Below are 27,301 nucleotides of genomic sequence, written 5' to 3'. Positions count from 1 at the left end.
GGTCACACCACATACTGACTGGTTTTCTGATTCACACCCCTACTTTTTTTAAAAAAGTATCGGTGACCAACAGATACATACAGTATCTGTATTCCCAGTCATGTGAAATCCATAGATTAGGGCCTAATTCATTGATTGAAATGGACTGAATCCCTTATATGAACTGTTCAGTATAATTCATGAGTAGAATCAAAACCTGTTTAAACCCTTTGTCATATTTGGAATTTTTCCTTTCTTTCCTTACATTTATAATACTGTTTGTTGTTATATCATATACTAAGCGTTTAACAAATGAATTACACATTGAACTTGATCCTGTAAAATTCCTGGATATTGCTGTCGGACACTTTTTTTGTATGGAGATCTCAGAAGTGCACTGTAACCTTGTAACATGTTGTACCTCCCTGTGTTAGTGTGAAAACAGCTTCGAAGGGCACACACACGTCGAAAATAATGCATGCGATTGCAAAATCAAATGCATTTAACAGAAAGAGTAACTTTAACATAATTACAGAGGCACAAAAAAGTATGTGAACCCTTTGGAAGACCTGGACTTCTGCATAAATTGGTCATAAAATGTGATCTGATCTTCATCTAGGTCACAACAATAGACAAACAGTCTGCTTAAACTAACACAATTATACGTTCCCATGTCTTTATTGAACACACTGTGCAAACATTCACAGTATTGGGCGGGAAAAGTATGTGACCCCTTGGATTTAATAACTGGTTGACCCTCCTTTGGCAGCAATAACCTCAACCAAACGCTTCCTGTAGTTGCGGATCAGACCTGCACAACGGTCAGGAGGAAATTTAGAACATTCCTCTTTACAAAACTGTTTCAGTTCAGCAATATTCTGGGGATGTCTGGTGTGAACTGCTCTCTTGAGGTCATGCCACAGCATCTCAATCAGGTTGAGGTCAGGACTCTGACTGGGCCACTCCAGAAGGCGTATTTACTTCTTTTGAAGCCATTCTGTTGTTGATTTACTTCTGTGTTTTGGGTCGTTGTCCTGTTGCATCACCCAACTTCTGTTGAGCTTCAATTGGCGGACAGATAGCCTTACATTCTCCTGCAAAATGTCTTAATAAACATGGGAATAAATTTTTCCGCCGATGATAGCAAGCTGTCCAGGCCCTGAGGCAGCAAAGCAGCCCCAAACCATGATGCTCCCTTCACCATACTTTACAGTTGGGATGAGGTTTTGATGTTGGTGCGCTGTGACTTTTTTTCTCCACACATAGTGTTGTGTGTTCCTTTCAAACAACACAACTTTAGTTTCATCTGTCCACAGAATATTTTGCCAGTAGCACTGTGGAACATCCAGATGCTCTTTTGCAAACTTCAGATGTGCAGACATTTTTTTTTAAAGACAGCAGTGGCTTCTTCCGTGGTGTCCTCCTATGAACACCATTCTTGTTTAGGGTTTTACTTATTGTAGACTCATCAACAGATTTATGTAAGTCTTTAGCTGATACTCTAGGATTCTTCTTAACCTCATTGAGCATTCTCCTCTTGCAGTCATCTTTGCAGGACGGCCACTCCTACGGAGAGTAGCAACAGTGCTGAACTTTCTCCATTTATAGACAATTTGTCTTACCGTGGACTGATGAACATCAAGGCTTTTAGAGATACTTTTGTAACCCTTTCCAGCTTTATGTAAGTCAACAATTCTTAATCTTGGGTCTTCTGAGATCTCTTTTGTTTGAGGCATGGTTCACATCACGCAATGTTTCTTGTGAATAGCAAACTCAAATTTTGTGAGTGTTTTTTAACAGGGCAGGGCAGCTCTAACCAACATCTCCAATCTTGTCACAATGATTATACTCTAAGTTAGCTGACACCTGACTCCAATTAGCTTTTGGAGAAGTCATTATTTTTCTCCAACCTACACTGTGAATGTTTAAATGATGCATTCAATATAGAGAAGAAAAGTATAATAATTTGTGTGTTATTAGTTTAAGCAGCTTGTGATTGTCAGTTGTGACTTAGATGAAGATCAGATCTAAATCCAGATAATTCCAAAGGGTTCACATACTTTTTCTTCCCACTGTATGCATAATAGTTGTTTGTTGCGCATTTGATGTCTAGCTGTTTAGTGTGAGGGGGACATTATCGCGCTACATCATCTGATTCAGGATTTGTTTTGTTGAATGTCAGTCAAGCGATAAAGAGCTCCTGTTATATCGCATGTGATTGAACAACAGCCAAAGTGCAGGAATTACTGTTGATCTCGAGGAGTGACAGAACATGTCTGTGTCCATGTTGTTACGGCGGTCAAGATAATTAGCCTACTCAGTGGACAACATTAAGTCAGGATTCCTGAGATAAGAATACAGTCCGTGTACGTTTTGATCGTTTGTTTTCCTGAGTTAAAATGGAGCAATCGGGAATGTGAAAACGGTCAATTGTTTCGTTTTAAAATTAAAATTAAAAAAAACATTTCAAATTACTTTTGGGCCTCCCGAGTGGTGCAGTGGTCTAAGGCACTGCATCGCAGTAATAGCTGTGCCGCTAGAGATTCTGGGTTCAAGTGCAGGCTCTGTTGCAGCCGGCCGCGACCGGCAGACCAATGGGGCAGCGCACAATTGGCCCAGCGTCGTCCAGGTTAGAGGAGGGTTTGGTCGGCAGGGATGTTTTTGTCCCATCGCACACTAGCGACTCCTGTGGCGAGCCGGGTGCAGTGCACACTGACACGGTCGCCAGGTGTACGGTGTTTCCTCCGACACATTAGTGCGGCTGGCTTCCGGATTAAGCGGGTATTGTGTCAAGAAGCAGTGCGGCTTGGTTGGGTTTTGTTTCGGGGGACACACGGCTCTCGACCTTAGCCTCTCCCGAGTCTGTACGGGAGTTGCAGCGATAAGACAATTGGATACCACAAAATCAGGAATGTTTAGCAGGGCTATAAATTATAGAGAAGTTGACTAAAGCACAAACAGACCTGGCTACTAGGCATGACAAAGAAACATGCAGTGTCCATGTTTCATGTGACATTTTGAATGACATGTAGATGTTTTGTTGTTGCTAGGTGGCGTTAGTAATTATGCCTACCAAGACTTTTATTCCTGTAACTACAAATGTGAAACAGAGACAAATCATATTTAAACACATGACATTTTTAACATGAACATTGGCCCCTTTCTTTATCGAAAGACCCATATACACCTATTACAGACACCACCAGTATGTGGTATACACCTATTACAGACACCACCAGTATGTGGTATACACCTATTACAGACACCACCAGTATGTGGTATACACCTATTACAGACACCACCAGTATGTGGTATACACCTATTACAGACACCACCAGTATGTGGTATACACCTATTACAGACACCACCAGTATGTGGTATACACCTGTTAGACACCACCAGTATGTGGTATACACCTATTACAGACACCACCAGTATGTGGTATACACCTATTACAGACACCACCAGTATGTGGTATACACCTATTACAGACACCACCAGTATGTGGTATACACCTATTACAGACACCACTATTCCCACAATGACCAATCACCAGAACACATTCTCGCAAAAGTGTATATTTACCATCAATAACATAACTTTTCTTCAAGTCCTAGGCCCTGCGAAGAGCTCAGAAATGGTGTACATTAAAGAGGTACATTTTGTTTTATACTACACACCAAACTAACAAATGAATGTGAAGTATCATGGAGGCACGGAGTATCTATTGAGGTAAAAATATGACAGCTGTTGGCCCTAAATATCCCCCCTCACCCCTCCGAATATCAGGGAATTGTCAATGGTTTAGAACCCCATTTCAGCCAATCAGACTGCAGATTTCTCCGAACCCGTTTTACAAGTACAGTGATTCACAATAAGAAATGACAGAAAAACATATCCTTGACTGTTCATCCATCTTTTTGTAACCATTTCAGTTTCAATATAACATCTTTGGGGAAATACTAAGGTAGGTCCCAATTTTTATGACATGATTATCTTATTCTCAGAAAACCGTCCATGCGCACACACACTAATTCCTGCATCTTAACTATGAGACAAATTCACAGACTCAGTAAATTTGTACCATGTTGTGTTTATAGGACCAGCCTATTAGTGGAACACGTAATGACCCATCAGAGAATGCTGTCCTCGTCCTCTTCAGAGTGTGTGCTGAGCTGAGATTTGAGCTGTGACTTCCTCTGTGTTGTGATGGCCGCCCAGACACGACACAGCATCCCTCCTCTGTGGAGAAACAGTAACAGTAAAAAATACAGACCCTTTGTGTGTGTGTGGGTGGGTGTCACATCCATACACCCTCCTACTGCACAGATCCCTAGTCACACATTGACACATCTCAGCGATTCACAGTACTTTCACAGTCCTTTGAATAACGACATAAACATCCAAACAGAAAAGAATGGGTTTTCCTCATTAGCGTAGATCAGTTTCCTGTTTCTGCTTTAAGGATGTGCGAACATGATTGGAGGAGGAAGTTCACCTTATGGCACAGTACATCAAGTCATCCCTGCAGGCCATGGTGAGGAGACAGTCCAAGGTGAACTCGTGAGAGAGTAACTACAAACAAAAGCACAGTGAGAACAAGCCTCATGCAAACACGGACTGAAACCGAGCTACATTACTTCCTATTTTTTCAGATTTTTCGTGGTATAGACTTTTGTGATTTGTCATATTATTATAATGTGAATAAGGCTCTTTTCACCAATTAGATGGTTTATTCCATGCATGTAGTTACCCATAAATCAATAGCCACACCATATTTTGATAACCAATCCCACATCATTAAAACACAAAGTCGTTTTTGAAGTTCCTTACCTTGTCTATGGTGTCCTGATCTACTGGGATAGCCTTCAGCCAGCAAACCAAGGACTTGACTTCTGGGTTCAAACTTATCTGCAGGGACAACTCTGTATCTACAGGAGGATGAGAAGACAAGTCGGTATGATCTGGTCACCAGTTTGCACCATCATGCTACTACGCTGAACATTGTGAGGATTTCAAATGCAGATTTTCAGGTATGGTTAAGGTGTTCGACTGACAGTCACATGGACTGAGGTTTTGAGTCCCGGTCGGGGCTATTCGCGACAGTATGCGTTAACATGGGTAAAAGAAGTAAACCTGACAGATAAAAAAGCAAAAGCGTTAATTAGGGTCTTATAAACAAAAACAGGCCAACATTTTCCGATGCCAGTTTCTAATCATTATTATGACTGAAACGTCTGGTTCCAAATCTCGAATCTCAGCGGCAATGAGCGACACGCCTTAAACTCAAACCAGTAAAGCAGAAATCCACTGTCTGAGGGTGAGGTGTGGAGAGAGATCTAGAAACACAGGGTGTGAATCACAAAGCCTACAAACTGTCTCAATGGCATTCCATCTCTCCATTTTAGGAACATGACAGTAGGCATGCTGTAACTTGTGGGGCCACTGTCATACCACAAGCTTCAACCTCCAGTGTCTACATGTATACAAAAACACACAGGATTTTAACGCCCGATATTCATTATTTATTAGACAAAGAGTGCTCGGCCTTGCTACATACTAAGGTGTGGCAGAGTGACAGAATTAGGCTCACTAAGGTACTTCACCCAAACGTACAATGTTTACCAACACACTAGCCTTAAATGAGCTGACATTAGCAGCAGTCAGACTGCTTTGGGACGGAGTGGGATCTGAAAACATTACCTGTGGGTTCTGATGTGTTCCTGGTAGTGTCGATCTGATCCTGTCTCCTCTGGACAGAGTTCCTCAGTAGCTCCTGGTATTCCCGCTCTTTCTCACTCAGCTGAGTCAGCAGTCTGAAAATACAATTAGTCATTATGGACCAGGCCTGAAGTAACAGTACATTGTAACCGTTGTAACTGGTTGCAATGTAATCCTTGGTGGTGTGCTGGCACTTGGTGGTGTACTGGCACTTTTCACTGAATCTGTAGGAATGACTATTTTCTTTACATTCTAAAGCCCATTATACTAAAGTTGAAATGAAAGGAAACCCCACGTTAAAAGGTGGAATAAAGAATCACATGACAATACAAATGCATTTTTTTTGTCATGCCAATAAAGCAATGTAATATAAACAGCTAAGTAAATGGCACTGAACCTGCGAGTCTCTAGCCGTAGATCTGTCAGTTCCTGACTGAGGGGACAGTTAGTGTTGTACTGGAGGCCATTGGGTAAGCAGGGGCTTTCTGAAAACTCCTCTATGGTCTCTGTGTCGGCTGGCGCCGCCACCTGGTCATCTGAGAAAACTGCAGGCAAAAGCTTTACTAGCTCACTGGGCCGCTGCCCTCTCTCTGGGCTACTCTCCTTCGTCTCAAAGGAAGACTGCAGCTGTAGCTTGAGCTCTGAAAGACATTGAGGTGTGTGTGTGAGCAAGAGTGTGCGTGTGTGCGGGGATTTGGGAGGTGGTGAGGTCTTTGAATGGCGGGGATGGACTCAATTCCAAATCCCAGAGTCATATCATGAAATTGAACAGGAGTTCTATGAGGAATTTCTATGTCCAATACAACGGATAGAAGTTGGGATTAGGCCTGACTCTGAATTAGGCCTGACTCTGCTGGTTCTTACCTGGTAATAGTACAGTGATGGCGTCCTGCACGGCCTGCCTCAGCAGGTTATCCAGAGCAAACATCCAGTGAGGTTTCACCTGCTGCTGCCTCAACACCTTTTTCACCTGCACACACACACACACACACACACACACACACACACACACACACACACACACACACACACACACACACACACACACACACACACACACACACACACACACACACACACACACACACGAGGGAGTGAGTGAGAAGAACGGATTAGCACAATACTATTGGGTGTGATGCATAGCCTGTGGTAAAACTCCTGGCTATTTACACATATACGACTCCCCCTGTTCAATCCCCCGTCCACCCTGGCCTTGTGATTACTATCTGTCTAATACTTGAGGAACCGTTTGTGAAATCTATGGCCAATCAATGACAGTAAGCAATCTTTTACGTGCCAGGGAGAAATGGAAACTGGCAGGGCTACTGTCCTCAAGGACTGGCGATGCAACTCCTGGGTAATGTTCATTAAGTACCACATGATAAAGAACAGGGAGGGACTACTCCAATAAGATGTTGCAAGATGTTTTGTAATGTTTTCTGTTGCATACCCGAATGAACACAACGGTGACCTCCAGTGACCTACCGCATCCTGGAAGCTGAAGAGCACAGCTCGCAGGTTTTTGAGGGGTACTGCGGTAGCAAGCAGTGTGGAGCGCAACTTCACCAATCTGTTGGTCAGGTGCCTTCTGTCTGGAGAGCGGATGTTCTCCCGCAGGCAGCCAATCAGCTCAGAGATGTGCTCTGAGGTCACAGACCCAACGTCTGTTTGCTTAGAGGCAAGGAGAGAGGAAACATTCTAAAATAATTATCGGCAAAGAAACCTACAAGTGTAAAATGTGGCCCTGTGTAGCTCAGTTGGTAGAGCATGGTGCTTGTAACACCAGGGTAGTGGGTTCACTTTCCCGGGACCAACCATACGTAAAAGTCTGCTAAGTGACATTTATTATTATTATATTATTTCACCATACATTGTCTTTAATTGCTCTGGATATATGCATGCCCTCATAACCATCCTAAGCCATTGCATGTATCAGGAGTTGACTGTATCAGGGATAGATCCTTCTCTGGGCCCATATTTTTTTTTTTGTCAAAGAGTAGAAGTACCGATCTAAGATCAGGTCCATCCGGTCTTATTCATTATGATCTAAAAGGTCAAACAGATCCTAGATCAGCACTCCTACTCTGACACATACAGCCCAATATTTCTCTCTCTCTCTCTCTCTCTACCTCTCGCTCTACCTGAGGTAGTGTGTTCTGGATGTTGTGCACCACGTCGGTGATGTACTCAGTGAGGATCCTGTGCAGTGTGGCCCTCCTCTCGCTGTCCTTCCTCAGTAGGAACAGGCCCAGGTTCTCCCCTGACGTGGCTGGACTAGCCGTCGTGTCCACAGCACTGGGCTCCTCTGACACCCTGGCCACCACAAGGTGGAGACGAGATACACCAATGTTACATAGATAAAACATTCTGCCATACAAATATGGTCTTTGGCAATATCTAGCATGGGCTCCATCTCAATTGCTTGAAAATCGGACCTCTCCTCTACTCCTCCCCTCAGTCTGCAGCGATTGGAAAATAAGACAATATGGTGGAAGCTCATCATGGAGCAGTTGGATTTTTCAGACAATTTAGAAAAAGACATGGTCATCTATCTTGAGATGATCTATTGCATTAACAGTAAGGCAATGATCTACAATGAAGTTGTTTCACAAATCGGATGTAATCGAATGGGGAACCAGAGGGTATAGGATGTTTTGACCTACGGCAGGAAGCCTCTGGTGCTGGGTGGGCTCTTTTTAATGTCCTTTCCTCTGAGGGGGGAGATGGTCCTCCGGAGGTCCCAGGAGCACGACAGATCCATCGTGTCTGTATCTGTCACAGGTATAGACACTGGGACAGACATACTGCGCTGGTAGTTGTCACCTACAGGACACAAAGCAGGGCAGAGTCATTACCCCAGTAATGGTAACAGAATGGCGATGAGCATGGCCTTTCTGAATTAGGAAGACTATACACAGACAAGGGCAATAATAATTAATATTCAGACAATTATGAAAATAATGAGTGTGGTGATAGAAATTGGGATAGAAATTAGGATCACTTTTGTATTTTTGAAAGACAAGGAGAGCGAGGTGTGTGTATATATATATATATATATATATATGCACATATATACATACACACACATATATACACACACTGCTCAAAAAAATAAAGGGAACACTAAAATAACACATCCTAGATCTGACTGAATGAAATATTCTTATTAAATACTTTTTTCTTTACATAGTTGAATGTGCTGACAACAAAATCCTACAAAAATTGGGTCTGGATTTGGAGTCACACTCAAAATTAAAAATTAAAGTGGAAAATTACACTATAGGCTGATCCAACTTTGATGTAATGTCCTTAAAACAAGTCAAAATGAGGCTCAGTAGTGTGTGTGGCCTCCACGTGCCTGTATGACCTCCCTACAACGCCTGGGCATGCTCCTGATGAGGTGGCGGATGGTCTCCTGAGGGATCTCCTCCCAGACCTGGACTAAAGCATCCGCCAACTCCTGGACAGTCTGTGGTGGTGGATGGAGCGAGACATGATGTCCCAGATGTGCTCAATTGGATTCAGGTCTGGGGAACGGGCAGGCCAGTCCATAGCATCAATGCCTCCCTCTTGCAGGAGCTGCTGACACACTCCAGCCACATGAGGTCTAGCATTGTCTTGCATTAGGAGGAACCCAGGGCCAACCGCACCAGCATATGGTCTCACAAGGGGTCTGAGGATGTCATCTCGGTACCTAATGGCAGTCAGGCTACCTCTGGCGAGCACATGGAGGGCTGTGCGGCCCCCCAAAGAAATGTCACCCCATACCATGACTGACCCACTGCCAAACCGGTCATGCTGGAGGATGTTGCAGGCAGCAGAACGTTCTCCACGGCGTCTCCAGACTGTCACGTCTGTCACATGTGCTCAGTGTGAACCTGCTTTCATCTGTGAAGAGCTCAGGGCGCCAGTGGCGAATTTGCCAATCTTGGTGTTCTCTGGCAAATGAAAAACGTCCTGCACGGTGTTGGGCTGTAAGCACAACCCCCACCTGTGGGCGCCGGGCCCTCATACCACCCTCATGGAGTCTGTTTCTGACCGTTTGAACAGACACATGCACATTTGTGGCCTGCTGGAGGTCATTTTGCAGGACTCTGGCAGTGCTCCTCCTGCTCCTCCTTGCACAAAGGTGGAGGTAGCGGTCCTGCTGCTGGGTTGTTGCCCTCCTACGGCCTCATCCACGTCGCCTGATCTACTGGCCTGTCTCCTGGTAGCGCCTCCATGCTCTGGACACTACGCTGACAGACACAGCAAACCTTCTTGCCACAGCTTGCATTGATGTGCCATCCTGGATGAGCTGCACTACCTGAGCCACTTGTGTGGGTTGTAGACTCCGTCTCATGCTACCAATAGAGTGAAAGCACCGCCAGCATTCAAAAGTGACCAAAACATCAGCCAGGAAGCATAGGAACTGAGAAGTGGTCTGTGGTCCCCACCTGCAGAACCACTCCTTTATTGGGGGTGTCTTGCTAATTGCCTATAATTTCCACCTGTTGTCTATTCCATTTGTACAACAGCATGTGAAATTTATTGTCAATCAGTGTTGCTTCTTAAGTGGACAGTTTGATTTCACAGAAGTGTGATTGACTTGGAGTTACATTGTGTTGTTTAATTGTTCCCTTTATTTTTTTTAGCAGTGTATATATATATATATATATATATATATATATATATATATATATATAATCTTGTATGCCCTTTCTTGGCCACTCCTATCGATCTGATCGATCGACAGATCGGGCATGCGAGATTATATATATATATATATATACACACACACTGCTCAAAAAAATAAAGGGAATCGATAGATCGATAGGAGTCACAAGACCAGACTCTGGCACTGACGATGACTATAAAAATGATGACGCTAACCATGACGATGAAAATAAAGCTACCTATGATTATGACGATAACAATGATGATGACTCACCAGCATCCGTAGGCAGTGTCCCAGGCTCTGGCTTGGCCTTCCTCCGGGAGGTGGACTTGAGGAAGGAGTCCTTGAGTAGCTCAGAGGCCGTGGCCCTGTTGTCTGGGTCCGGTGTGAAGCATCTCATGATGCAGACTTTGGCCTCACCTGACATACACTCCGGCACCTCCGGGTGGATCTTGAACATACCAACCTAGAGGGAGACGGGAACAGAGTACGTACTCTTCAGGGTTGTGTTCAGTAGGTAAAACGTTTTGCAACGGAAACTGACAGTTTCTTATTGGACAAGTTCAGGTAGTCCCTCCCTGTTTAAGTATATCTTCAGTTTGATGCTTTCTGAACACAACCCTGGATTCAGCTGGTAAAATTCTGTACAGTCCAGTATTCACCAGGTACTAACAAGGTATAGTACCTTGAGTATGTAATAACATACTCATTGTCAAACCTTTAGGTTTTGAAGAAAAAGAAACGCACACCTATTTAAGCGAGGTGCTGGCTAGCAGAGTAGAACTTGAAAATAAAAGAGAGCCGCACACTCTAGGAGCTCAGATGCAAAAATGTAATTAGCAACGTTTCGACAGCCAAGCGGTCTTCATCAGGGTGTAATCACAAACACTGCGGGATGACTCGTTTATAGTGTCAAAAGACACAGGTGTCTGTAATCATGGTCAAGAGTGGCCTAATATCATAGGTTAATTATCAAATATTAAAATAGCATTCAAGGAACAGCACACAAACAACAAATGGATAGCATACGATCATAAATTCATTTTCGACTACACAAGCTGTTAATGATGATGGCATATTCAATGAACTGATGAAAACTAACCAAGCGCTCCAGGACAAGTTGTCTACAGAAATAAAGGAACTTAAAATCAAGAAATTCAACCAAGACAAAAAAGACATGGCCGAGGATAAAGTCTACATCTGGAGAAACCCTGACAAGGTCCTGCTCCTCCTCTCCATGGCAGACGCAGGAGGGATGCCGCTTACGTCCATCCACCCCCGTCTGACCAACGCTCTACAACCAGCGCCTCATCGGCTTCCAGTGGTAGTTTTTTATTCAACGAGAGACTGGACGGGCGGAGGTGGCCGCAGGCACGCGCATCGTAGAGATGGAGGGACAGAAGGGCGGAGGAGGCCGCAGGCACGCGCATCGTAGAGATGGAGGGACAGAAGGGCGGAGGAGACCGCAGGCACGCGCATCGTAGAGATGGAGGGACAGAAGGGCGGAGGAGGCCGCAGGCACGCGCATCGTAGAGATGGAGGGACAGAAGGGCGGAGGCACGCGCATCGACGAGACGCCGTACCCGACGGGGTAAGAAGAAACGACTATCAGAGGCAGAGGAGACCGTTCACACGGTCCCAGAACCCACGGGACTGAGTGTCTTTAATTTATCAAGCGAGATATTGAGCCCTGCCCATGTCTCTTTGCTTAATAAAGGGTTATCTTTTGTGCCTACAACCCAGTGCAACGATTTTGATGTTAAGGCAGACATGTTTAGGTTTTTTAGAAACATCCGTTTAAGGGAATACTTTAGCTCCCCTAATTCTGACACTTCTATTGAACCAGTAAGTTGCTCTCCTGCACATATTCCGACTCTTTTTAAAAGCAAGAGTTATTTTATACCTCCAGCCAATCGCAATCACTCTATCGAGACATATTGCAGACTTGTGGAAAAAGATGTTGGACATCTCCTTAAGAATAAACAGGGGTCCAAATCTTTCCATAATTTACCCAAGGATGAAAAACAAGCTTTGCTTGATTGATCCCGCTGATAAGGGTGGGTCGGTTGTACTCATGGATAGGACAGCTTATGTAAATGAGTGTCATAGACAGCTGCTTGACAACACCTTTTACAAGAAACTCAGAAGTGACCCTACTTCCCAATTTCAGAATACTATCTTTACGGTCCTAGATGGGTATTTAAGTTCTGGTCAGATAACAAAAAAGAACATTACTTTTTTGGCTATTCAACACCCTAAAATTGGCACTTTCTACACTTTGCCGAAATTACACAAGAATGTTACAACCTCCAGGACGCCCTATTGTAGCGGGCATTGATGCAGTAACGGCCCCTCGATCTACTTCTGTTGACTTTTTTATTAGACCACTCGCAGAACAGCTCCCCTCCTTTGTAAAGGACACCAGCAGTATGATCTCTATCATTGAATCTCTTGATCCTCTCCCTGAGAATACCTTGTTAGTTACTTTTGATGTTGAGTCGGTATGCACAAATATTCCACACGAGGGCGGTATTGAAGCCATGGAACATTTTCTTCTGCAACGTGACCCTAATGAACAACCTTCCAGTGCATGCATTTTAACATTGGCTGAAATAGTACTCACACATAACTATTTCATGTTTCTAAATGATTTCTTTATTCAGACGAAGGGTACTGCTATGGGATCCCCCATGGCTCCTAACTATGCTAATTTGTATGTGGGTTACATTGAGAAACAGTCTATTTTCAATCCTCTCAAAAATGTTTTCTTGCCTAACATTATTTGGAAACAGTGTATTGATGATATTTTTTTTCTATGGAAGGGTGATGAAAAACAGCTCCAGGCGTTCCATGCTTTTCTTAACTCCTGTTCTGATCATTAGAGATTTACTATGCAATCTGATACACGTCAAATCAGTTTCCTTGATCTTCTGATCTTATGTGAAGATAATGTTCTATACACGGATCTTTACAGGAAACCTACTGATCGTAACAGTTTGTTGAGGGCTGATAGTTGTTACCCACTTCCCTTGAAAAATAGTTTGCCCTACAGCCAATTCTGTCGAATCAAAAGAATTTGCAAAAAACAAATCAGGTTTCGACAGAAATATGGCTGACACGCAAAGAAAGTTCAAGGAGAGGGGCTACAAAAATGATCAGATTAATATTGCCATTGAGAAAATTCAAAACAAAACATGACCTTTTTCAAGGTCAGTCTCGCAAAAAGACGCATTCTTGCGTTCTAACTACCCGCCATTCAAAGCGCTCTGAACAAATTAAGGGAATCGTTCACAAACATTGGCACATTCTAAAATCCAATGAAAGTCTCGGTAATGTGTTTTTGGACCTTCCCTTGGTCGTATTCTCGCGGAGCAGAAATCTCAGAGACCAATTGGTACACTGTGATTTACCACCCCAAGATATTCCTGAACAACGTCCATTTGCGCCCCTACTGGATGGAAATTACAAGTGTAATGGCTGTGCTCAATGCAATAGCACTTATAAATGTAGATCCTTCAAACATCCACAAACAGGGAAATCGATCCCAATCAAAGGTGTTATTACGTGCTCCACTAAGGCAGTTATTTATCTTATAACTTGTCCTTGTGGTAAAAATGACGTGGGTAAAACAAAGCGCAAATTAAAAGGACGTATCTCAGAGCATCGTAGCACCATTAGGTGTAAAAACTCTACTTATCCAGTTGCGGCCCACTTTTTGGAGGCAGGCCACTCGATTTCGTCTCTGCGTTATATTGGCATCGAACATGTCACCTTCCCTAGGAGAGGGGGTGACCTTGATAATTTATTGTTAAAACGAGAGGCTGCCTGGATCTTTAACTTAAAGACCCTTGCTCCCTTCGGTCTCAACGTAGACTTTGATCTGAAGCCGTGATTGTGATAGTGCCATTGTAAATTGTTTGTAAGCGTGTGTAGTTTAAAATGAATCTATGATTGAATGCTCTCCATTTGTTCTTTGTATGCCATTTTAATATTTGAGAATTAACCAATGATATTAGGCCACTCTTGGCCATGATTATAGACACCTGTGTCTTTTGACACTACATAAACGAGTCATCCCGCAGTGTTTGTGATTATACCCTGATGAAGACAGCTTGGCTGTCGAAACGTTGGTAATTAAAGTTTTGCATCTGAGCTCCTAGAGTGTGCGGTCCTCTTTTATTTTCTAAGAGAAAGATTACCTTGAACATGGCTGCCTGTGGGCTGCCCAGCTCGTGAAAGGGTGGTTTCCCCGTGGCCATCTCTATTATGGTACAGCCCAAGGACCAGATGTCTGCAGGCTTCCCATAACCCCGCGGGCCCTGGTCGATGATCTCTGGAGCCATGTACTGCAGTGTCCCTAAGAACACCACACAGAGACATTTAGACACCTGCCTACACAAACATGTAGACAACACAAGTAAATAATGTTCATACCAACAAAGTAAAATATAAATGTTCATATGAAAAAAGCATGGCCACATACCCAACCACACTCATACAAAAACATCAAACATACACCCACACACACCTGTAAAGGTCTCTGTGCAAGGGTTGATTCCCGCCAGTCGTTTCGAGGTGCCAAAGTCAGAGATCTTGAGAACACCACTGTAGGTGTTAATCAACACGTTGTCACCCTGTGAGAAAATGACTTGTTTCTTACACCAGATACTCTTTCCCCACAACACATTAGTAGTTGAGTAAGCAACATACACCAGGGTCATGCTCAGTAGGCCACAACGTAGCAAAACGTTTTGAAAAGGAAAACAAAAAGGAGCGTTTCTTAAGTCCAGGAAATGCCTTCCTGTTTCACTCCATTTTCCGCCGTTTAGTACCAAATGAACACGACTACCTCTGACCGTGAGAATTTAAATCCGCTGTGGCATTGGTACTTAAAAAAAACGTTAAAAATGTTTTTATTTAGCAACAACAAACCTCACCTTGATGTCTCTGTGGACTATCTGGTTGTCATGGAGATACTTAAGCCCTTCCAGGATCTGCCTGGTGTAGAAAATGACGGTGGCCTCGTTGTCTTTCAGGGGTCCCCATTTGGAACGCAGGAGAGAGGACAAGCTTCCTACATGGGAGAGATGACATTGGAATGGGTGACGGTTAGATATGTAAGGGATTCTATTTAGGATTTGCAACACCTGTGGGCCTCGTTTCCCAGTTGCGATGTAACTTAAGCATTACGATGACGTACCAGATGCATCATTATATACACGAGCCAACTTGTTTCCCGAAGAACCACCCAGCGAGAACGTTCGCTTAGTGCCTTGTTATACCATGTGTCAACACTGTTAGGATCAGATATCTCCATTCAAATCTTAACATTAAAATGATTTCACAATACTGACCAAGGATCAGCCCATAGAGAGATAATAGCCTATTTTCAGCCGTAGGTGGTACTGAGGCAGCTTTATTATGCTTACCCAATAACAATGCACTACATCACAGATTGGGCACATCGTTGACCACGTTGTCACACGTCATGAAAAACTTGGTCGAATAGCCTAGTCGAAAAATAGAACTCTATTGATGGAAATAGCCTACACAGACCCATGTAGGCTAAGCATCTTTTAATGCAGTCATCTTGGTTTTCATTCGAAGCATAATTGTATTCTGCACTTGTTTGTAACAATTTCAAACACTTTGGCAACTTTGTATTTGTAGTCAACTTAGTTCTGAAGGTAACGGTAGTCGAAGTCAGACAGAAAAAAAAAAAATCAAGATGTTTATGCTGTTTAGCGAAAACCTGTGAATAAAGTGTGGCGAAAGGGCAAAATAAATGCATATAATGATGCACTTTGGCTGCGCTATGAGTGGTCTGGATCACTAGATGTGCCACATTACTAACGAAGGAACTGGGAATCACCTCGGCTACTAAAGAAGGTTCTAACGATGATCTTAACGTTACGAACGCTCTGGGAAACAATAAAACATGACTTTTTAAAGTATTCTCACTTTTTTTTATTTTTACACTGGTACATCAGTGACTTGATTGCATTGTGAAATCCATTTTTCTCAATCACTGTGATACTGGAAACACCCACACTTCCTGTGTCATATTCTGCCTGCAGCTATAGCACTGAATTAGACACACACACGCACACATTCAGACACAAACACACACCAAAAAGACCTCCAGACTTCCTGGAAACATTCTTGCACTGGCTCTATGCACACTCACTGGACTCTACCCCCACACTCAAGCATACTACACTGACACGCCAACACACACACACTATTCTGTTTATTATCTATCCTGATTGCCTAGTCACTTTTACCCTTACCTGCATGTACATATTACCTAAATTAACTCAACTACCTCGTACCCCTGCACATTGACTCGGTACCGGTACTCCTTGTATATAGCCTCGTTATTTTATTGTGTTAACATTTCCTTTTTTGCTATTTAGTTGTAATTTTTGTATTATTATTTTTTAACTCTGCATTGTTGGGAAAAGGTTTCTAAGTAAGCATTTCACGGTAAAGTCTACACCTATTGTTTTCGGCCTGACTGAAACATGGTTTAAGCCTGATGAAATTACTGTGTTAAATGAGGCCTCACCTCCTGGTTACACTAGGGACCATATTCCCCGCGCATCCCGCAAAGGCGGAGGTGTTGCTAACATTTACGATAGCAAATTTCAATATACAAAAACTACTGCGTTTTCATCTTTTGAGCTTCTAGTCATGAAATCTATGCAGCCTACTCGATCACGTTTTATAGCTACTGTTTACAGGCCTCCTGGGCCATATACAGCATTCCTCACTGAGTTCCCTGAATTCTTATCGGACCTTATAGTCATGGCAGATAATATTCACATTTTTGGTGACTTTAATATTCACGTGGAAAAGTCCACAGACCCACTCCAAAAGGCTTTCGGAGCCATCATCGACTCAGTGGGTTTTGTCCAACATGTCTCCGGACCTACTCACTGCCATACTCATACTCTAGACCTAGTTTTGTCCCGTGGAATAAATGTTGTGGATCTTAATGTTTTTCCTCATAATCCTGGACTATCGGACCACCATTTTATTACGTTTGCAATTGCAACAAATAATCTGATCAGACCTGAACCAAGGATCATCAAAAGCCGTGCTATAAATTCTCAGACAACCCAAAGATTCCTAGATGCCCTTCCAGACTCCATCCACCTACCCAAGGACGTCAGAGTACAGAAATCAGTTAACCACCTAACTGAGGAACTCAATTTAACTTTGTGTAATACCCTAGATGCAGTCACACCCCTAAAAACAAAAACATTTGTCATAAGAAACTAGCTCCCTGGTATACAGAAAATACCCTAGCTCTGAATCAAGCTTCCAGAAAATTGGAACGGAAATGGCGTTTCACTGAACTGGAAGTCTTCTGACTAGCTTGGAAAGACAGTACCATGCAGTATCGAAGAGCCCTCACTGCTGCTCGTTCATCCTATTTTTCCAACTTAATTGAGGAAAATAAGAACAATCCAAAATGTATTTTTTGATACTGTCGCAAAGCGAACTAAAAAGCATCATTCCCCAAGAGAGGATGGCTTTCTCTTCAGCAGTCATAAATTCATGAAATTCTTTGATGAAAAGATCATGATCAATTAGAAAGCAAATTACAGACTCCTCTTTAAATATATGTATTCCTCCAAAGCTCAGTTGTACTGAGTCTGCACAACTCTGCCAGGACCTAGGATCAAGGGAGACAATCAAGTGTTTTAATACTATATCTCTTGACACATTAATGAAAATAATCATGGCCTCTAAACCTTCAAGCTGCATACGGGACCCTATTCCAACTAAACTACTGAAAGAGCTGCTTCCTGTGCTTGGCCCTCCTATGTTGAACATAATAAACCATGTGTACCAAACTCACTAAAAGTGGCAGTAATAAAACCTGTCTTGAAAAGGCCAAACCTTGACCGAGAAAATATAAAAAACTATCAGCCTATATCCAATCTCCCATTCCTCTCTAAATTTTTGGAAAAGGCTGTTGCGAAGCAACTCACGGTCTTCCTGAAGACAAACAATGTAAACGAAACGCTTCAGTCTGGTTTTAGACTCCATCATAGCACAGAGACTGCACTTGTGAATGTGGTAAATGACCTATTAATGGCGTCAGACAGAGGCTCTGCTTCTGTCCTCGTGCTCCAGGTCCTTAGTGCTGCTTTTGATACCATCGATCACCACATTCTTTTGGAGAGATTGGAAACCCAAATTGGTCTACACGGACAAGTTCTGGCCTGGTTTAGATCTTATCTGTCAGAAAGATATCAGTTTGTCTCTGAGGATGGTTTGTCCTCTGACAAATCAACTGTTAATTTTGGTGTTCCTCAAGGCTCCGTTTTAGGACCACTATTGTTTTCACTATATATTTTACCTCTGGGTGATGTCATTCAGAAACATAAAGGTTAACTTTCACTGCTATGCAGACAACACACAGCTTAACATTTTGATGAAACATGGTGAAGCCCCAAAATTGCCCTCACTGGAAGTCTGTGTTTCAGACATAAGGAAGTGGATGGTGGCAAATGTTCTACTTTTAAACTCAGACAAAACAAAGATGCTAGTTCTATGTCCCAAGAAACAAAGAGATTTTCTGTTGAATCTGACAAGTAATCTTGATGGTTGTACAGTCATCTCAAATAAAACTGAAGGTCCTCGGCGTTACTCTGGACCCTAATCTCTCTTTTTGACGAACATATCAAGACTGTTTCAAGGACATCTTTTTTTCCATCTACGTAACATTGCAAAAATCAGAAACTTTGTCCAAAAATTATGCAGAAAAATGAATCCATGCTTTTGTCACTTCTAGGTTAGACTACTGCAATGCTCTACTTTCCGGTTACCCGGATAAAGCACTAAATAAACTTCAGTTAGTGCTAAACACGGTTGCTAGAATCTTGACTAGAACCCAAAAATGTTATCATATTACTCCAGTGCTAGCCTTTCTACACTGGCTTCCTGTTAAGGCAAGGGCTGATTTCAAGGTTTTACTGCTAACCGACAAAGCATGGGGCGGCAGGGTAGTGGTTAGAGCGTTGTACTAGTAACTGGAAGGTTGCAAGTTCAAACCCCCAAGCTGACAAGGTACAAATCTGTCGTTCTGCCCCTGAACAGGCAGTTAACCCACTGTTCCTAAGCCGTCATTGAAAATAAGAATTTCTTAACTGACTTGCCTAGTTAAATAAAGGTCAAATAAATAAAAAAATTACATGGGCTCGCTCCTACCCATCTTTACGATTTTGTCTTGCAAATACATACCTACACGTACGCTACGGTCACAAGATGCAGGCCTCCTTACTGTCCCTAGAATTTCTAAGCAAACAGTTGGAGGCAGGTCTTTCTCCTATAGAGCTCAATTTTTATGGAATGGTCTACCTAACCATGCGAGAGATGCAGAATCGGTCTCAACCTTTAAGTCTTTATTGAAGACTCATCTCCTCAGTTGGTCCTATGTAGACTGGCCCAGGAGTGTGAAGGTGAACAGAAAGGCACTGGAGCAACGAACCACCCTTGCTGTCTCTGCCTGGCCGGTTCCCCTCTCTCCACCGGGATTCTCTGCCTCTAACTCTATTACAGGGGCTGAGTCACTGGCTTACTGGTGCTCTTCCATGCCGTCCCTAGGAGTGGTGCGTCACTTGAGTGGGTTGAGTCACTGATGTGATCTCCTGTCCGGGTAGCCCCCCCCCCCCCCCCCTTGGGTTGTGCCGTGGCGGAGATATTTGTGGGCTATACTCGGCCTTGTCTCAGGATGGTAAGTTGGTGGTTGAAGATATCCCTCTAGTGGTGTGGGGGCTGTGCTTTGGCAAACGTGGGTGGGGTTATATCCTTCCTGTTTGGCCCTGTCCGGGGGAAACGTCGGACGGGGCCACATTGTCTCCCGACCCCTCCTGTCTCAGCCTCCAGTATTTATGCTGCAGTAGTTTGTGTCTGGGGGCTAGGGTCAGTCTGTTATATCGGGAGTATTTCTCCTGTCAAATCCGGTGTCCTGTGTGAATTAAAGTATGCTCCCTCTAATTCGCTCTCTCTCTCTCGCTGTAGACCTGAGCCCTAGGACCATGCCTTAGGACTACCTGGCCTGATGACACCTTGCTGTCCCCAGTCCACCTGGTCGTGCTGCTGCTCCAGTTTCAACTGTTTTACCTGCGGCAATGGAACCCTGACCTGTTCACCGGGCTGGCTACCTGTCCCAGACCTGCTGTTTTCAACTCTCTAGAGACAGCAGGAACGGTAGAGATACTCTGAATGATCGGCTATGAAAAGCCAACTGACATTTACTCCTGAGGTGCTGACCTGTTGCACCCTCTACAACCACTGTGATTATTATTATTATTATTTGACCCTGCTGATCATTATGAACATTTGAACATCTTGTCCATGTTCTGTTATAATCTCCACCCGGCACAGCCAGAAGAAGACTGGCCACCCCTCATAGCGTGGTTCCTCTCTAAGTTTCTTCCTAGGTTCCTGCCTTTCTGGGGAGTTTTTTCTAGCCACCGTGCTTCTACACCTGCATTGCTTGCTGTTTGGGGTTTTAGGCTGGGTTTCTGTACAGCACTTTGTGACATCAGCTGATGTAAGAAGGTCTTTATAAATACATTTAATTGATTGATGTGACAGTTTCATAAGTAGGGGAGCAGAGAAAGATGAGCAAGACTGGAAGTATTGATGAGAGAATGAGTGAATACAGTACCAGTGTGAGTGGTGGAGAGAAATTGAAAGAAGGAGAATGAGTAGAGAGGCACAACAACAACCGAGAAGTGAAGACTGAAACCATTAGCTGTATGGCAGTTTAAAAAGGTAAAGCAGGACAAGATTACCAAAACTTCCGTCAGTGAGAATGAATACTGTACATACCAAGTGAAGGAATGATAGAAAGACTTGTCTAAAGACTACACATTTGTAGTAGATAGGCACAAAAGTTGAAATTAGAAACAGTGAAAAAACTGGTTTTTTGTGACCTGGTTTATGGGACCATAGAAACAGAATGAGATTTAATATAGAATGAAACAGATTCTATTTCTATGCACTGTACCTCCAGGAACCTCCTCCATAAAGATCTTGATGAAGCCGTCCTGACTCATAGAGCCCAGGTACTGAACGATGTTCCTGTGCTTCAGCCTCTTGTGCAGAGCCATCTCCTCATGCAGAGGCTGGGAGTAACTGAGATTCACACGCAGATGGGGAAAGAACCAACAGTTAGCATTGGCACTAGATTAGCATAGCATTAGCAAATGGGACAGTGTTCCTCTGCCGTTATAACAACATTGCTACAAAACATAAACAAATGTTAGTGCTGGCTGTGCCGTCATTGAGAAACAACATAAAATTCACTCCAATATTGCAGTTGCGCTGACATGGTGTAGCTGTGACCTTCGCGTACTGTATGAATATGATGAGAGCTTTACAATCACCCGTCATGTGCTGCTTTAACCTATGTGGCCATTAGTTCTGCAGAGGAACTAAGCACTAACATTTCTTGAACTATGGGGCTCAGCTCTTAGTCGAGGTCGAAGGCTCGTAAACAAGGAATGGGGAAATCTAAATAGACATCCATCTCTTCAGGGAGTAGATTCCAGTGTAGCTATGGGGACACTGGGCAAACATGACATTTGGCATGCTGAGGAAAACATCTGCGCATTCATTATTCTCATCATTAATCGTGAACCGTTTCGCTCACATTGTATAATATATTACACATATTAGGCTAAAATAATCATTCGGATTTATGGTATCATGTGCAAAGAAAAGCAGCCTGGTCCCAGATCTGTTTGTGCTGTCGTGTCAACAAGTATGGTCACTGTTTGACAATACAGCTAAAACAGATCTGGGACCAGGCGAAAAAAAGAAAAAGGGGAAATGTGTTTTCCATACGTGCTGTCTTTCTCTGGGATCTCCTTGATGGCGATGCGGACTTGGTTGCTCAGGTCCCTCCCAGCATACACCACGCCATAGGTTCCTTTACCCAGAACTACCTTGTCTCTGTTTTCGCTGGTCTCATAGATAAACTGCAAGTCGTAAGGGAGGTTTAATTCAACAGGATGACGGGTGTGAAACTAAATGTGCGTGTGTGTGTTTCATAAAAATAAAAAAATGTGTCTAAGAGAGTGTGTGGGTTAGAAATAGTGTAAAGAATTTCACAGTCAACCACAACAGAAAAGGTTGAGTGAGAGCACAAAGCAATGGAAAGGGATGTATATTTAGAAACCTTCTACTGCTCTGAACTGCAGTGAACTGAAATACTATTTGAAATGATTTCAAATAGTATTTGAACCCAGGTTAGCTGGAGTGACATGCTGGACTGAATCCAATGTTCTGTGAATACCAGGAACTTAACACACACAAAAATGAGGGGTGGGGAATACGGTAACCATAGCACTACTTGGGCGACGGTTAAGGGAAACTTTTCGCCTATTGACCCCATCATGACAGGGCTTGTTGGTGTACTGGTAGGTTAGAAGGGGGAGGGTGTCAAAAAAGAAAAGCAGCCTCGAGAGGGAGGATCCTAGGGCCCTATCGCAATTTGTGTCTCCACAACTCCTTGAATCCTTTCTCCTCACCTCCTTTTCAACCGTATTTTAGGAGAAGGTCCTATGTCTCACCCCTCAAACCCTGATTTTCAATGCATTTGCAGGAGGAGGAAAGAGGAGAGGAAATATAAATTGAGAAAGAACCTAGCTGACCTCCAGTAATCCTCCAGTGAGCTCGTTGGAGTACTCCACTGGGGCTTCTGCCTGGGTTAGAAGAGAATTGACCATCTCACAGAACCTGATGGAGAAACAGCACACACAAGAAACTAAATCACGTGGAAAAGACTGTTCAAATACATGTGAGCATGTCACATATCAGTCAGTCATATATTCATAGACCTCACAGGCAAATCATAGATAAGACCTGCAGAAACGTACACAAACAAATTCAGTACACGGCACTGTTATCAATCTTATATGTCATGAAGTATTAAAGGGGACCTTTCGATTGCCTGTTATTCGCCTTTCACTGATTCCACAAACACTACTATGAAAACCACTTGCTACTTCCTTCCTTCTCAGAAAGTCTTGGATAACACCTGGGATTTACTGTATCCCAATACACAACACCTAGCTAATACTGTACTGTATTAGCACACAATGTAAAATGCACATCCCTATCAATTCATACCAAAAGGGGAGAGAGAGAAGCAGGCTCTATTTTCACTAGGCCAGAGTAAAATAAACATTAACAGTTGTCATGTCAACACAATCAAATCATGTGATAATGGTTGAAAGAACAGGCCCAATCTGTATGTAGGTTTTGTGTGGAGAATGTGGGGAATGAATCAATGGTTGATATGGTTGGTTGTTACACCCCTTCCTGCTAGACAGCTGGGCTAAAGGCTGCCTTTTGGTGTGCGTTTGTGCGTGCGTGCCTATGTACACGTGTGTTTGTACGTGTGTGGGTCTCACCCTTTACAGTGCAGCTCACTGGGAAAGCAGAGTTGGAAGTCATCCGAGTTCTCCAGGACATACAGGAAGCAGCTACGCTCGTCAAACTTGGAAACACTGAGCCGGTCAAAAGGTTAAAGAGGGGCATTAAGAGCTACACAACACTTCAACGCTAACAGCGGCGCCACAATGAAATAACAACAAGTATTCTCAAAATACCAACGCAGGCAAACAAAGTTAAGGGAATATGAATTAAGACAATGGCACATTAAATATGTGGCTCTCCAATTCAGAGAAGGATGTTTTCTTTCCATCTCGTATAGATTGAAATACTGATACGTCTGAAGCCACCAGGTGACAGTAGGGCGGGGCGATATGACGCTATATATCGTGTGATGAAAGACGTTTTTTTATCGTTTCATATTATGCTCTTTCGTTTACGTCGTTGTGTAGCAAATCACACAAGGCAATATTTTTCATCAAATGTGCCGTGTGGAAGGAAATTTGCAACACAAACAAACATGGAGGGGAGTGAACGTGACACAGAGCACGGAGACACGGAGTTCGTACCTAAAACAGGGGCTACTTCGGTCGCATGGACGTGGTTTGGGTATGAAAAGTCTGGTACAGAATAGAAAACCGTCCACTGCAAAATATGCCGCAGGCCGGTCCCGACGACAGGCTCAAACACCACTAACCTCTTTAACCACCTGCGTAAGAATCATGTGAAACAGTGCGGAGAGAGTCTACCGATGAGACCCAGAAAAGTACAGTCAAGTGCTCAAAACAAACCCCCGAGTCAGACATTGCAAGAGGCTTTTGCCCGCGGCACACCATATGGTAAAGAATCACGAAGATGGAAGGAGATAACAGCTGCCGTTACAACTTACATCTGCAAAGACACGGCCCCAATATACATGGTCGAGAAACGGGGGTTTCGTGAGTTGGTGCTAACGCTCGACCCAAGGTACCAAATGCAAATTGATATGTGACACGTATTAATGCCAAAATAACATGCAAAACAGGCAAGCCCCTAACAATATTTATTATAACAGTTGAAATGTTTTCTATTTACCTTTTTAGATTTTATACATTCATATTTTGTTACATGTTTAATTGAAAATTTGCACAAAGGTTCTAAAAAAAAGGAGAAATAATCAAAACATGAGTAAGTACCTTTTATTTGTTGGGTATAATTCTAAATGTAATAAGAAATAGGCCTTTACATGTAGTCATTTTATATCAACTATTTATTCATTGAATTTACAGAAAATGTGCTATATCGTGATATGTATTGTTATCTGGATATGAAATGACCTATATCGGGATATAAGATTTTGGCCATATCGCCCAGCCCTGGGTGACAGTGTTGCCAATATAAACTGAAAGAAAATAAATCTATCGCCCTGGAGGCAGTTCGGTAGGCAAAACAAGGGTAAAGTACACAGTGACCTCCACAGCCAAATAGACACGGACACACACACACACATCCAGTCAAAGTCTTTGAAAACAACACAGACCAAAACACCCTGATGGCCAGTGGCCAAGTCCACCAGACAGATAGTGTTTAGACTCAGTAGACCGCAACTTGGCTTCGAATACTATTTGAAATCCTTTCAAATACTTTAGCTGGGCTTGATTGAGCTTGCCTGGCGCAATGGAACCAATAGAGTCGTCGCAAACCTGCAAACTCCGCCCATCTGGAACTCCAGGCAGGCTAAAGGAAACGCTGAAATAGTTCAAAAAGTATTTGAGCCTAGGTCTGGTAGACTAGCCCTGGTGATGTGTATGGGCTGCAGGCGTGAACATGACACACCCACACATCACAGAGCCAGAAATATTAGCACACTCTGTACTGTGTTACCGTACCTCACTCCCCGGATTTGCGAGGCTGGGAAAGTCCACTGGGCTTTCTGGCCTTTCTATGGAAGGGAAGACATGGCAAACTGTCACAATGCTGACTCAACAGTCTAAACACACACACACACACACACACACGCGCGCGCGCGCGCGGGTGGCACACATCCTCATTAGGCGATTATAGGCATGTCTTCTTTCCCGTCACTGACGTGGTGCCGTTTTGAAAACACTCCACGCCTATTCTGGTTAAACACACCATTCCTGAACTACCATTTTCTATGTCTTAACAGGTTGAAAACTGTAGACCTGTACAGTATAACTCAGTAGTTCAATATCTACAAGGCGGTAGAGGGGTCTGTTCACGTGGTCCCAGATCTGCTTGTCCTGTATAGCCAACTCTTACGGTCATTGTCATGCCAAACATGGTCTGTACCTTCAGGGGTGTGATATGGGTGAGCCGAACCGTGCAGCTGTCATCCTCCTCACTCACACACACTATAGTGGGCTGGAGCACTTTGGTCTGCTCCAAGATCAGAACCTGAGGAACGGCAATGGTTAATGGCGATAACAGTTTTTGGCATTAAAAGGTTACTTTTCCAAATACTTTTGCTGCGGAAAGGTACTGTACATTGTCAACATGACAAACTCTCCCGGCAGGGTGACGCCAAGTGCCAACATCATTAGCAATTATCTGACCATGACCGTGCAGTTAAATGCATGGAAAAGCAAACATTTTTTACTGCACTGCATTTGAATGCCCAGAACTGTTATATACTAGGCAGAGAGAATCTATTGAGGTCTCACAAAGCAATGTGGGTTTGAGGAACTGGGAGTACTTGGAGCGGTAGTGTCTGACAGAGTGACTTGGAAACATGCCGCTATGCTCTAACTAAATAAAGCTGAATGTACTGGGAGCTGTGGTGAGGACTTACTGGGCAGCGGTCAGTGGAAACAGTGGGCTTGCAGGCTTGCAGCAACAGCTCCATCCAGAAGTCCACAGTCTCCTGTTTAGACGGTTTCACTTCCGGGGGCTTGGTGAACTGATGGTACAAGATGAACGTCTCCATGATCGAGCCCACATACCTCAAAAGAAAGATGCGAATAAGTATTTGAAAATCAAAATCAAAGTTCAAAGCATTGACCTTAAAAGAGGTCATGCCAAACTTTTGCTTAGGGGAAAGGTGTCCCCTAAATGGCCAGTATCTTTAACATTAAAAGGTCCAGCATAGTCAAAATCATGTTTTTCATCAAATGGATGATATTTAGATGAAACCAAATCAAAGTAGGATGAACAAAGTAGGAAAAATGACTGTTGCTGGTACATTGATCAAGTCTGATCATAAAGTTACTGGTCCCCTACCCCCGTGTCAAACACTTGAATTCAGGTGGCGGGATAATTTAGGGTTTCGTGTGACATCACATAAAGTCCTCAATTTAATACACCAATGGTAACGTCATATATTCTCTTGCCTAATTTAAATAAGTACCGACTCGTAACCATCAGCATAGAAGGTGTGGTTTACATAGCTAGCTAGTCTACTGGTGCTAAAATTTGACTGCAAGGTGACATCAAATTACAGGTTTCTCCTATTCTTTAAATGGCAAAGATAATTTTAGGTTCCCCCTTTCATCTGTGTCTGGTGTTTGCTAGTTACTGGCTAGCTAG

General features: G+C 43.3%; 1 protein-coding gene across 1 annotated transcript in view; it reads right to left on the bottom strand.

The window, feature by feature from the left end:
* Positions 1 to 3,014: 3,014 nt before the first annotated feature.
* The window catches only part of si:ch211-1i11.3 (mitogen-activated protein kinase kinase kinase 5), a 34,558-nt gene continuing 10,271 nt past the window's right edge, over positions 3,015 to 27,301 (bottom strand). The window contains exons 9-28 of the mRNA XM_021595434.3: positions 26,568 to 26,718; positions 26,069 to 26,173; positions 25,645 to 25,697; positions 23,797 to 23,892; positions 23,035 to 23,119; positions 22,226 to 22,359; positions 21,387 to 21,514; positions 15,295 to 15,431; positions 14,886 to 14,991; positions 14,557 to 14,714; positions 10,631 to 10,823; positions 8,364 to 8,523; positions 7,842 to 8,013; positions 7,186 to 7,371; positions 6,565 to 6,670; positions 6,098 to 6,341; positions 5,683 to 5,795; positions 4,813 to 4,910; positions 4,478 to 4,554; positions 3,015 to 4,221 (exon numbers count right to left, since the gene is read on the bottom strand). Coding sequence (XP_021451109.2) covers positions 4,113 to 4,221; positions 4,478 to 4,554; positions 4,813 to 4,910; positions 5,683 to 5,795; positions 6,098 to 6,341; positions 6,565 to 6,670; positions 7,186 to 7,371; positions 7,842 to 8,013; positions 8,364 to 8,523; positions 10,631 to 10,823; positions 14,557 to 14,714; positions 14,886 to 14,991; positions 15,295 to 15,431; positions 21,387 to 21,514; positions 22,226 to 22,359; positions 23,035 to 23,119; positions 23,797 to 23,892; positions 25,645 to 25,697; positions 26,069 to 26,173; positions 26,568 to 26,718 — 2,611 coding nt within the window. The 3' untranslated portion in view covers positions 3,015 to 4,112. The remainder of the gene's footprint in view (positions 4,222 to 4,477; positions 4,555 to 4,812; positions 4,911 to 5,682; positions 5,796 to 6,097; positions 6,342 to 6,564; positions 6,671 to 7,185; positions 7,372 to 7,841; positions 8,014 to 8,363; positions 8,524 to 10,630; positions 10,824 to 14,556; positions 14,715 to 14,885; positions 14,992 to 15,294; positions 15,432 to 21,386; positions 21,515 to 22,225; positions 22,360 to 23,034; positions 23,120 to 23,796; positions 23,893 to 25,644; positions 25,698 to 26,068; positions 26,174 to 26,567; positions 26,719 to 27,301) is intronic.

Source organism: Oncorhynchus mykiss, chromosome 3 (assembly GCF_057628025.1).
Source record: "Oncorhynchus mykiss isolate SJ-2025 chromosome 3, ASM5762802v1, whole genome shotgun sequence".
Taxonomy (NCBI): domain Eukaryota; kingdom Metazoa; phylum Chordata; class Actinopteri; order Salmoniformes; family Salmonidae; genus Oncorhynchus; species Oncorhynchus mykiss.
This window is presented reverse-complemented; position numbering and strand designations above follow the sequence as displayed.